Source organism: Halichoerus grypus, chromosome 1 (genome assembly GCF_964656455.1).
Source record: "Halichoerus grypus chromosome 1, mHalGry1.hap1.1, whole genome shotgun sequence".
In the NCBI taxonomy this organism is placed as follows: Eukaryota; Metazoa; Chordata; class Mammalia; order Carnivora; family Phocidae; genus Halichoerus; species Halichoerus grypus.
Window position 1 is genome coordinate 93,438,649 of NC_135712.1, and position 12,107 is coordinate 93,450,755.

General features: G+C 34.8%; 1 protein-coding gene across 11 annotated transcripts in view; it reads left to right on the top strand.

Annotated features, from left to right (window-relative positions):
• The window catches only part of PHC3 (polyhomeotic homolog 3), a 75,446-nt gene that overhangs the window by 17,767 nt on the left and 45,572 nt on the right, over nucleotides 1-12,107 (top strand). For 7 of the 11 annotated variants that reach the window (XR_013446535.1, XR_013446541.1, XM_036118341.2 and 4 more), the window contains 2 exons: nucleotides 3,522-3,680; nucleotides 5,711-5,809. The exons of 2 other annotated variants lie outside the window; for them this stretch is intronic. Coding sequence is in view for 7 of the 9 variants with exons in the window: in XM_036118341.2 (XP_035974234.1) it covers nucleotides 3,522-3,680; nucleotides 5,711-5,809 (258 nt within the window). In the remaining 2 variants the exon portion in view is untranslated. The remainder of the gene's footprint in view (nucleotides 1-3,521; nucleotides 3,681-5,710; nucleotides 5,810-12,107) is intronic. 2 more of the 11 variants (XM_036118345.2, XM_036118347.2) reach the window with 1 other exon arrangement.

Sequence of the window (12,107 nt, forward strand, 5' to 3'; positions counted from 1 at the left end):
ACATGATATTGGTTTTTTGATCTCACAACTTACACAAAATGGAATGCAGGTGGAAGTTACTATTTCGTTTTCTTACTTCCTTTTTTTCTTTTTTAAGAAAAAGAAAAGCGTTCTGTTCGTACTTTGTGTTCTGCTTCCTTAAAGAGCACTCTCAGGCATTTTAGCTACCAGCCAGTCATTTTTTAAAAACACTTTTATTGTGTTTCTGTTTAAAGACTGTGTGGTCTATCCTGACTAGAGTTCCTTCCTTCTTTCCCTCCCTTCCATCCTCTCTTCCTTCCACTGTCTGAAAAAAAGTGCCATGGCACTATTATTGCAGTGACCCAAATTCGCAAGCTATCAGGGTGTAGGAAACCACTCTGAATGCCAAAATATATGAGCCAGAAAACCTGGGTCCAGTTTTATCCTGCTAAGTGATTTGATCTTTGTAGCAAGGCTTTATCCAAAGTGTCCATTTGTAGAGGTGTAGGAAAATAGTAAGTTTTGGGGGGGCTTACTAATGATTTATTATGTAGCACATCAAAAATAGAATTGAATTAATATCACCACACTGTCTCTGCATTTTTACTCTGCTTTGTTAGGGACTATCCTAAATTGGGTTTTTTTCTCATACACACTCACACTCTTTATGATGAGCTTATATATTACATTAAAACTATGAAGCATGCTTTAAAATAACGTGGCATTCATTAACTTAATAAACTTATTGAATGAAAGTACTTTTGTAGATACTGGGTATATGAAGATGTAAATAGTTCATGATCCCTACCCTTACAGAAATTATTATTTAGAAGGGTGAGATAGAAGTATATGAATGATAACAAGCAAAAAGGAAGGGAAATAGTTCTGTGGGATGTAGGGATGCCTGAAAAAGCTTATTAGAGCAGATGATTTTTGAGAGAGGGTTGTTCACTACGTAGGTACAGATGGGGTGGGGCATGGGGCTAGGGGGATGCTCAGACCTGTCCAGAGCATTTTTACTCAGACCACAGAGACCTTGGACGTTACGATATTGCAAATAGCTTCATATAACTAATGTGAAAGGTGTGTATGGAGGAGTGGGAGGAGATGATGCTAGAGCGCTAGTCAGGGGAGGTCAAATGTGATCCAGATTTTTAAATGGTTAATTAATTAAATCAGGGAAAGATTATCTGACAAGTATAAGGAAACAAGATTTCAGGCAGGGAGGTCAGTTTGCAGCTGTTAAAGTAATCTAGCTGGAAGTGCCATAGGCCCAGACTCTCAAACTAAGTGATTAAAATGAAAATGAAGAAAATAAAGGTGTATAAACAGTAAGATGTGACTGATTTTGTATGTGTGGTAAAGGAGAAGGAAGGATCAAGATGACTTACAAAACAAAATCTGTTTTGTAGGATTTTAGGAGATGCCAGTGACTGATTATTCGAGGAGAAGCTGGTTTAAGAAGGAATAATAATGAGTTTGGTGTTTGAACATGTTGAATATGAGTTGATAAGGGATATCCAGAAAGATATGTTCTGTAGGTATGTGGATCTGGAGCTCAGAATGAGTTTATAATTAAGGATTCAGAGTCATGAGGTTTGGTTTTTTGACACTAGGAGTGTGGATGTGCTAATCTAGCAGTTCAAGAAGGAAAGTGTTGGGGGCAAACATTTTGGGGATGGGCCTGAAAGAAGAGCTGGTAAAAAAGATTGAGAGGGAATGGTCTGAAAAGGTCCATTGAATTTGTCGGATGGAAGGCGTTGGTGATTATTGCTAATGTGACTTTACTGGTGTGCTAGGAGTAAAAACCATATTGCAGAATAAGTCTGTGTATTGTATTCATTGCCTTTATGCACTGAATTATAGATTTAAGTACAATGTATTTTATTAAAATTAAAAATACTTATGTAGATAAGTTTAGAGAATTAGTTAACCAACTCTTGTGTACCCCATACAGTTTTTTTCAGTTTTTAAAAAACTTCAATTTTTAAATAATTATAGACTCATAGGAAGTTAATGCAAAACCAGCACAGAGAGGTCCTCCAGTATTGCCTTCACTTAGCTTCCTCCAGGCACTTGTTCAGTTTAACAGATTGTCTTACTTGTTCAGTTTAACAAATGTCCTGGACTGGTTTAAATGCTAATGTTTTGGATAGGATATGAAATTGCAGGTAGGGTACATTTGGATTTTGTACCCCCCACATGGCGCAAGCCTGGCATTTTGATTCTCATAGGAGGCTTTCTCCTTCCATTGCGGGCAAGGCAGATGGCAAGCTTCCTTGCTGGTTCTTAGGGCCAATGAGTGGAGCTTTTCCTTTTCCCTTTCCCTTCTCACATACTGAGTACCCCTTTTAAAGATCTTGGCTCAAAATAGAGGTTTTTACCTCCAGCTCTTGCCTGAAATAGGCTCAAAATCAGGTCTTCTATCCCAGTGTCCCCTGAGATTGCCTTGGTGCTTCTTGTCAGCTAGAGTTTCTTCCTTTCTGCAACCTGGGAATTTCCCTTTCCCCTCCCCTTTTAGGAGTTCAGTTGTGTTCTAGTATTTCATGTTGATTTGGCATTTCAGTGAGTGTATTTGGGCATGGATGTATTAGTCCTGTCTACCTTGTTGCTTGAATCAAAAGTCTAATAAACTATTTTATAAATTCTTATTTCTTAATTTTATTCTTTGTCCACAAAAGTACTTGAGGTCAGATTATATTACGCATTAAAATATTTATTTTTAAAATGGATAACACATAAAAATGAAAAAAAAAACCCAAATAGAGAAATGAAACACAAACAAAAGAAGAAAAAAAGGATAATATGCATGTGGTGTGAAATTGGAAAGATAAAGGGTATACTTATCTCCCTTTTTTCTCTTCCCTACCTGCCTCAGCTAGTTTGCCTTCACAGATAAGAACCATTTATGAGGTTCTCATGTATCCTAGAGATAGACTCTGAACTGGTTTTCTTTTTTCTAACAGCAGTTTTAACTTTAGAGTAGTGCTTATAATTTAATTTTGTAACCAGAATTCAGGATTTTTCCATCTGTTTGACAAGTAGCAATTGTATTTTCTTCTTTGAGAGCTTTTGAGAGAGAACGTTATTCTAATTATATGTTACATGTATGTTTATATATATGTGAATGGATTATCTGTGTTTTAATTTTTGTTCACTTGAGAAACCCCTCAAAATGTGACAGAATCTGACAAAATAGTATAAACTCTTGATTCAGATGTTTTAAGTTAGTATGTGGAATATTTAAATAGTGGAACATTAACCCTAATTTTTGGGAGGTAGTGGAAATGATATTTTAAGATAGTGGAATCTTACTGAATGAAACACCTTGAGGATATCCTTAAAAATTATCCTAATTCCTAATCAGTACATACTGTTGTTTGCATATGTGCAAATAATTGCCCAAAGTAGTGAGGGGGGCTCTGTCAAAGATGAAGCCCCCTCTTTTAGGTTCCTTAGCCATAGTTTATACCATTGATAGCCTAACTGCAGCTTGGTGAAATTCACTGGCATGGAAGCAAGAAATGGAAGCCTATGACCTAATATGTTTTCTTCCTTAGATCAACCTCTCCACTTCTCCTACACCTGCACAGTTAATAAGCCGTTCCCAGGCTTCCAGTTCTACCAGCGGCAGTATTACCCAACAGACTATGTTACTAGGGAGTACCTCCCCTACCCTAACGGCAAGCCAAGCTCAAATGTATCTCCGAGCTCAAATGGTAAGATACGAGCTACCAAATTTTTTCAGTGTTTAAGGACTTGAGAGAGATCGAAATGTTTCTTGATTTGATGCAATAAGAGGCATTTTTAATATTTCAGAAATGTTTAACAAATTTTTTATATGTGTGTGCTTAGCTCTTATACATTTATGTCATGAAAAATTTTACTTTTAATTGGTAGGCCTTCTTGGTGTATCAAATAGTAGCAACATTGGGAAGCTAACAGATTCTGTAACATGGAGTGACTATTTTTTAAATATCAAATTTTATGGATTTCAAATCTTTTTCACATCTTAACATCTCTGAAATGGAGATGTATTTATAATTGATAACATCTTACAGTTATAATTAATATTTGCAGTGAGATATATATATGTAAAATCATTGTATATCTTGGGCATCTTAAATTTGATGAAATAGTTAGCAATGTTAAAAAGTTAGTGGTTAACTATAAGTTAGAATTTATACTGTGGGATCTTCTTAAATCTGGATTGGAGTTCCTGGTAATTTACCAGATGATTTTTAGCTTTGGTTATTCCCATCTCAAAATTATTAGTAAGGTATTTGTGTTCTTATGTTCACTTTGATCTTTTGTTAATACAGGAATGTTAATTTGGCTGGTCTATATTTGAGTACCTACTGATTTCCTAATTTACCTGTTGAGCTTCTTTAAGGAATTGGTTGGCATTTATTTGATGTCTTTACAGGTAGCTAGACAAGAGCTTTGGTGTAGTATATATTTACTTGTATTCTTTTTTGTCCAATGTACTGAATATATATCTGGATCCCCAGTTCTCCACTAAAATTACAAAGAAAGTTTTCCATCATATTTCTGGCAGGAAACAGTGACATGACCCACCTTTTATTTATAGATTATTCAGTGGACATTACCGTATTTTTTTTTTTTCCTACAGGAGATCTTATTTAATTAATAATATGCTTTAAAATTAGGCTGAATCATTTGAAATGACCACTTTTGACCTCTTTATAAAACTTGCAGTTACCTATGGTTCAAGCTAAATAGAACAAACATCTTCTCTTTATTTTTAGTGCTTTCAGCTGTTTGTTCTGGCAGTTACCTTCTTGTGAAAGTTATACTTTGTTGTTTAATTCACTTAAATTTAGTATTATAAAGAACTGAAATTTAAAAGATCCTTTAGTCAGTAATTTTAATTTAAACAGGAATGGCTAGAGGAACTAAGTAACTCCTATTGCAGTTTTGAAATAGAGTATTTACACATTGTGTGAAACAACTGTCATAATTTACTAAATTGGATAATCTCTGAGTGGATTGTAGTGCCTTTTTAAACTAATGGCATTCTGTTTCAATATTGAAAAATAACATTTGAAGAGATGGTATTAAGTAAATAAATCGAGTATGTCTTTTCTTATTTATTTGTTGTGAAGCTTTTTTGCGGGCTGTTTTGTTGTTGCATTTTGACATGTTGTGGCATTTACATTTGGAATGAATATTTCTTTATGAATAGTTTTAAAATCAAGAGCAACTTAGGTTTGTACTATAGATCCCATGTAGCTGAGTGAAATAGTATAGTATGGGGCATAGTTACCTTTTGTGATAAAGAAGACTGAAAAGACTTGTGTTTCTTTTCAGGTTTCTCACTGAAATTTGTATACATGAGTGGTTGTCTATTAAAAATAACTTCCATTTTAGGAATCCTGCCATAGTAGTTTTTGAACTGGGAAAAGTTTGAGTATAATAATAGCTTATTTGGGGCAAAATTTGGTATGAGGATTTCATATTACCAAAATACATTTTCTTTTTTGAGCACTGATTTATTTTTCTACTCATCAGAATCATGAGCTGTTTCAAAATGTTTATGCTTTTTTTTTTTTTTTTGAGTTCTCTATTAGAAACTTTTCTTTGTCACGTAAAACCTTTTGCTTAGGAGATAATCCTAAACTGCATTGTCTTTCTGTCACAAATTTCAGTCTCTCTTGCCTGCTATACATTGTGTGTGGGACACGTTCTTTTGTCTTAGGGTATTTTTTTGGTTTTTCTGTCTGTACAGCTGATTTTCACACCCGCTACCACTGTGGCTGCTGTACAGTCTGACATTCCTGTTGTCTCGTCGTCATCGTCATCTTCCTGTCAGTCTGCAGCTACTCAGGTGAGCTTGTCTGCTTCGTAATGTGGTACTTGAGGTCTGGATCTTCAGGTTAAAGATAAACGTACATTGTGTTTAAGTTACCGATGATTTTAGTGCTCTTTGTCCTACATATCGGATTGGAATTTAATGAAATACTGTGAGAACTTCAAGAAAGTTTTTTGGTTATATAGAAATTATATTATCATTAAGCACAGATATTTAGGTTATTTGACATTAGTGAAAGTTAATGAGTTTTTGCTATCACATGGTATGTTTAGTTTTATTATAAAGCAGGCTTATTGTTCTTACTATGAGAGTTGTATTCTTTTGTGGAGATTCCTTTGCAAGCAAAGGAAGTCAAGATAGATTTTAAGTTTAAAAATGAATTGGGGAAATCTTTAACTTGAAAAATGGAATAGAGTATTATTTTGTTTGGTACTATGAAAGAAACAAACGTTAATTTTCTCCTCACACCATTCACAAAAATGAGCTAGAAGTAAAATACAGACTTAAAGGTAAAAGCCTAAACTATAAAACCTCTAGAAGAGAAGATAAGGATTATCTTTACAACTCTAGGGTAGGCAAAGCTTTCTGACGAGATTGGGCACGTTCAGGGTGGTATGGCCCCTAGACTAGGCAAAGTTTTCTTAGGACACAAAAAGCACTAACCATAAAAGAAAATAATAACACATCAGAATTTATCAAAATTAAAATCTTCTTCAAAAAACAGTTACAGAAGTGAAGAGGCAAGCCACAGACTGAGGGAAAATATTCATAATACATATATCTGAAAAAAGACTTGCATCCAGAATATACAACGTAATGCTTACAACTCAGTAAGATCATGAGCAATTCAGTTAAAAATGGGCCAAAGATTTAACATTTCACAAAGGAAGATATACAAAAGGCCAATAAGCTCAGGAAAACATGTTCAACCTCATTAACCTTACAGAAATTAAAATCAAAACCACAATGAATATTGCTGCACACTCACTAAAATGGCTGAAATGAAGGAGACTTACAGTACCACATGTTGGTGAGAACTTGGAGCAGCCATAATTTCATAATATTGCTGGTGAGAGTGTAAAATGGTGCAACAACTTTGGAAAAGAGTTTGTCAATTCCTTATAAAGTTAAACATATACTTAACATGTGACCTATCATATCTGCTTATAGTTGTTCACTCTGAGTGGTTTGGAAACATATATCCATATAAAGATGTGTAAAAACAAATATTCATAGAAGCTCTATTCAGAATAGCCCCAAACTGGAAACAGCCAATGTCTTTTAACTGGTGAATGGATAAACAAATTTAAGAAATAAAAAAGGACATGCTCCTGATGCATCTTAGAAACATTATAATAGCAAAAGAAGGCAGACACCAGAGAGTACCTACCCTGTGATTTTTTTTTTTTTTTTAAAGATTTTATTTATTTGAGAGAGAGAACGAGAAAGCATGAGCAGGGCAGAGGGGCAGAGAGAGAGGGAGAAGCCGACTCCTGGCTGAGCAGGGAGCCTGATGCAGGGCTTGATCCCAGGACCCTGAGATCATGACCTGAACCGATGCTTAACCAACTGAGCCACCCAGGTGCCCCTGATTTTTTTTTTTTTAAGATTTATTTATTTACTTGAGAGAGAGAGCGCACAAGTAGGAGGGGCAGAGAGAGAGTGAGAGAGAATCCCAAGCAGACTCCACGTTGAGCGTGGAGCCTGAGGCAGGGCTGTATCTTACAACCCTGAGATTACAACCTGAGCTGAAACCAAGAGTCGGGCACTCACTGACTGTACCACCCACGTGCCACTCCTGTGATTCTTTTTATATGAAATTCCAGAACAGGCATAGCTAATTTATAGTGAAAAAAATTGGATTGGTGGTACCTGGGTCAGAAGGTGGGAGAGATTGGGGACGGGCATGGGTGAACTTTTATAGTGATGGAAATGTTCCATATTTTCATTAAGGTGGTGGTTAACATGGTGTTTACATATATCAGAACTCATTGAACTGGTTCATTTTACTGTATGTAAGTTACACCTTAGTAAAGTTGATTAAAATGAATTAAATTGAATAAGTTTTATTTTTTAAAATTAATTTTATTTTTTTTAAGATTTTATTTTTTTCAAGTAATCTCTATACCCAATGTGGGGCTCAAACTCAGAACCCTGAGATCAAGAGTTGCACGCTCTACTGACTGAGCCAGCCAGGCAACCTGAATAAATTTGAAATTAAAGCAAGTAGAAGGGGCGCCTGGGTGGTGCACTCAGTTGAGCATCTGACCCTTGATTTTGGCTCAGGTCATGATCTCAGTGTCATGGAATCGAGCCCCACTTCAGGCTCTGTGCTCAGTACGGAGTCTGCTTAAGATTCTCTCTCCCTCTCCCTCTGCTACTATCCCACACACACTCTATCTCTCAAATAAATAAATCTTTAAAAAAAAAAAAATCTTAAAAACCCAATTGAGTAGGCTATTACTTTGTATGATACTATTTTGGTATTTTTTCCATAGCTAATGTTTTAGACTACATATGGCAGACATAGGTATAACTTAGAGTCATCCTTGGCTTTTTATTTTTAATTTAATCTCGATTTTTTTTTTAAAGGTAAAAAATGAGAGAGTAGTAATATTCTTTGGTACTTTTCATAGAACCTCTTTACTATTTTATTGAATAATAAAGGCCAGTTTTCATATATCAGCATATAAAGATGGTGATTAGTTAAACTCAGGTTTCTCCTAATGTGCTCTCTGACTATCCACAATTCCTTAACTTTTTTGTACTTTAGTTTCCATATTTACAAAATGAGACCTTTCTTACCTTTAAGGTTCTTTGAGCTCTAAACCTTTATGATATCTCTTTGTGGAGTGATTTGTTAAAGTAATGATCTTCCTGTTTTCTTTTGGTTTTATAAAACCTAATAAAGATAGACCATTATCAACCTTCAGAACATGTTAAATTTTATTTATTTTTTTATTCTTGACTTTGTTCCAACTAAGATTTTAATTGATTTACAAGATGTATACAATAAAACAAGATAAAAGAAATTGAAAACATGCATAAAAAAAGCAGAAATAAAAATAGAAAAGTAGCATAGAGTTAGGAGTGAGGTTCCTTTTCAAATTACATGCATGAAGTCCTCCATGGATTTGATTTCAGCTTCCACTTCAATTATTAGTTGTATGACTTTAGCCAAGTTATCAAACATTTTTATCATATATATATACATATAGTCATATATACTTGTAGGGTAAATTGAAGAATGAATAATAGATGTATTTAGTGTCTAGAACATTATAGGTACTCAGTACTTTTTTTGCAAAGGGAGGAATTGAAAGACTTGGGTTGAAATTCTGACTTCAACTGCCAGCTCTGTCACTTGCCAGTTGATTGATTTTGGACAAGGTCATAGTGTAGCATACTGTTACAAGTTTGGGCTCTAGAGGCAGACTCTCCTGTTCAAGTACATGCTCTGCCACTTTTTCATTGTATGTCATTGACCTCTCCCCTCAGTTTCAACAATATAAAATAAATATTTATAAAATGCTTCATAGGGTCGTAGTGAGGATTAACTATGTTAATAATTGAAAAATAAGGGGCGCTTGGGTGGCACAGTCAGTTAAGCATCTGACTGTTGGTTTCAGCTCAGGTGGTGATTGATCTCAGGGGTTGGGCTCCACGCTCAGCAGGGAGTCTGCTTGAGATTCTCCTTCCCTCTGCTCCTCTGTCTCTCTCTCTCAAATAAATGAATACATCTTTAAAAAATAATTGAAAAATAGAACAGTATCTGATACTTAGCACTCACTAGGTGTTAGTTGTTGTTATTATCTATGCTGAGCCTCAATTTTTCTTTTTTTAAAGTAAGCTTTACACCCAGTGTGGGGCTTGAATGCATGACCCTGAGATCAAGAGTCAGCATGCTCTAGCGACTGAGCCAGCCAGGTGCCCCGAGCCTCAGTTTCTTTTTTCTTTTTTTTTTGGACATTTTAAAGCTTTTATTAAAACATAATATATATCCAGAACATATTTTAAGTGTTCAATAATCTGTACCAGAATACACTTATATCCCAAGCCACCCAGTCAAGAGGGAGAACCTTACTAGGACCCAGAGAAGCCTCCCTGATGGCCCATTTTGATCCTGCCATTACTGCCCCTCAAGGATCACACTATCCTGACCTATGTTAGTTTTGCCTGTTTTTAAACTGCATTTAAATGAAATTATGTTGGATATAATTTCTTAAGCCTCAGTTTCTTCACTGTGAACTAGAATAGCTCAGAGCTGTGAAAAGGAGTAAATGAGACCATACTCAAAGTATTTAGCATAGTGCCTGGCACATATCACAAGCCACTAATCACTATTTTTGTTATATATTGTCTAAAGATAAGTCATGAATTCAGTTCTTAGCTTTCAAGTAGCTAATGGTGAAGAGAGAAAGACAGCCATTTAAATGATTCACAGTTTCCAAGGTAAAATAAACCAGTTGTTAGAAAAACAACTAACATGCTCTCTAGAGAGTGCTCTAGAGTCTGTCTTCTGGGTTCTCATGGAGAAAACATCTTAGCGGTCTTTAGCAGTACCTTTAATGTGAGCATAGTCAAAGTAATTTTATAAAAGTGGCTCTTTGGGATATAGTTTGATGTGGTACAGGTATGTGGCTCTGTGATAATCTGACTACAAATTTTTTTCTTTGCTGTGCTTTTTGAAATGGCAGTGAATGAAGCTGGCAGTGGTAGAGGATGCTAATACTTCGCATATTCTAGTGGTAACTCCTCAAATTCGGGGCTGTTAGTTTTGAAAAAATTTGTGCTCCACTTTGTTAATTTTTAAACTTATATGAAATTTTTAAAACAATGAATTTGTAATTGAGAGATGCCAATTTTATTTTAATGCTCTTTTACATAAGTCAGTATTATAAGTTAATTTTTCCTTAGTATTAAAATTCATTTGTAGCATACTGTCCAAAAATAAGAAATTTGGAATATCTTACCCTTATTTACTATTTTAAATGCTCCATTCCTTCTCCCCACCATGACCAAGAAAATAAAAATAAGCAAAAAATCTGACTTTCAGAAAGATACAGGACTAAAAGTAACAAATCTTACTTACCAAGGCTATCTGGGGAATGCTTTTAGCATTGAGAAGAAAATAGCCCTTTGGATTTAAAAACTAGAAACTCAGCTCTACTCCTGGCAATATGACATTAAATCTTAGTTTCCTCATCTGCAAAGAAGGGATGCTACACAGTAATTTACACAGTATTTGTTAGAACCAAATTAGATAATAGCTGTGAGAGTATTTGAGTAATCCACTATAAAAATGTAATGTGTGAAATTAGCAGAAATGTCATGTGCCACCAAAGTTAGAATGTTTCCATAGTTTGATCATAGGAAAAGTTCAGATGAAATGAAACTTGACATTAGAGAACTATTCTGTATCTAGAAAAGGGTGGGTTCTTCTCAAAAGGCAGGGTCTGTCAAGGACATCTGAATATGTGATCTTTCTATTAACAGCTAAATTAACTCTAATATACTTCAGGAGTATGGTTGACATGTTTTGAAATTTATTTTAAATATGTAAGCCAAGATGACCATAGCTATTATGGCCATATTCCAAAATTTATTCATATAAATAATGTATATAATATATATAATAAGCACACACATACATTTTCTTTCAGAATTCCGGAGAACAAAATTAGAAGAAAAAGTATATTATTCTATAGAAATGGACTGCTTCAGGTTTAGGGTTCATTGTGTGAAATCCTCATTTACTGTGAATATGCTTTTTATTTGAAAGAAAGTTTTCAAGTTTTTCAGATTATAATTTAGCCTTTGGATATCATTATGATTTGGTTCATTTTATAGATCATTTATGGCAGATGTTAAATTTTATGCTGTTTTTTCCCTTGCTTCCTGAAAGATTTTAATGTGCCTCCACTAGAAATTTGTTGAGATTTTTTTGGTTGAATATGAACAGATTTTACTGCTTGCCTAAAAAGAACCATAAATAGAACTAAACACTTAGCAAAAAAAAAAAAAGTTAATATATATTTTAAAATCAGAAATAGGAGAATATCTCAGACTTGTGGAGTTTCTGTTATGTCTGTAGCGCTCAACGGTGGGGAGTACAAAAATGAATGTCAGGGATGAGAGTCTGCCAGCGAGTGTCTCAGCATTTCACAGACACATTAGTAATTCTAAAATAAGCTAGACATTTGTCAGTGCTGTAGGCCAGTATGATCCAAATTCTGTGGGAAAGGCATTGTAGAGGGGAGGAGAAATTATTTCTAACCAGGGACTTTGGAGAGGTTTCTCTGGGAGAGAGTGG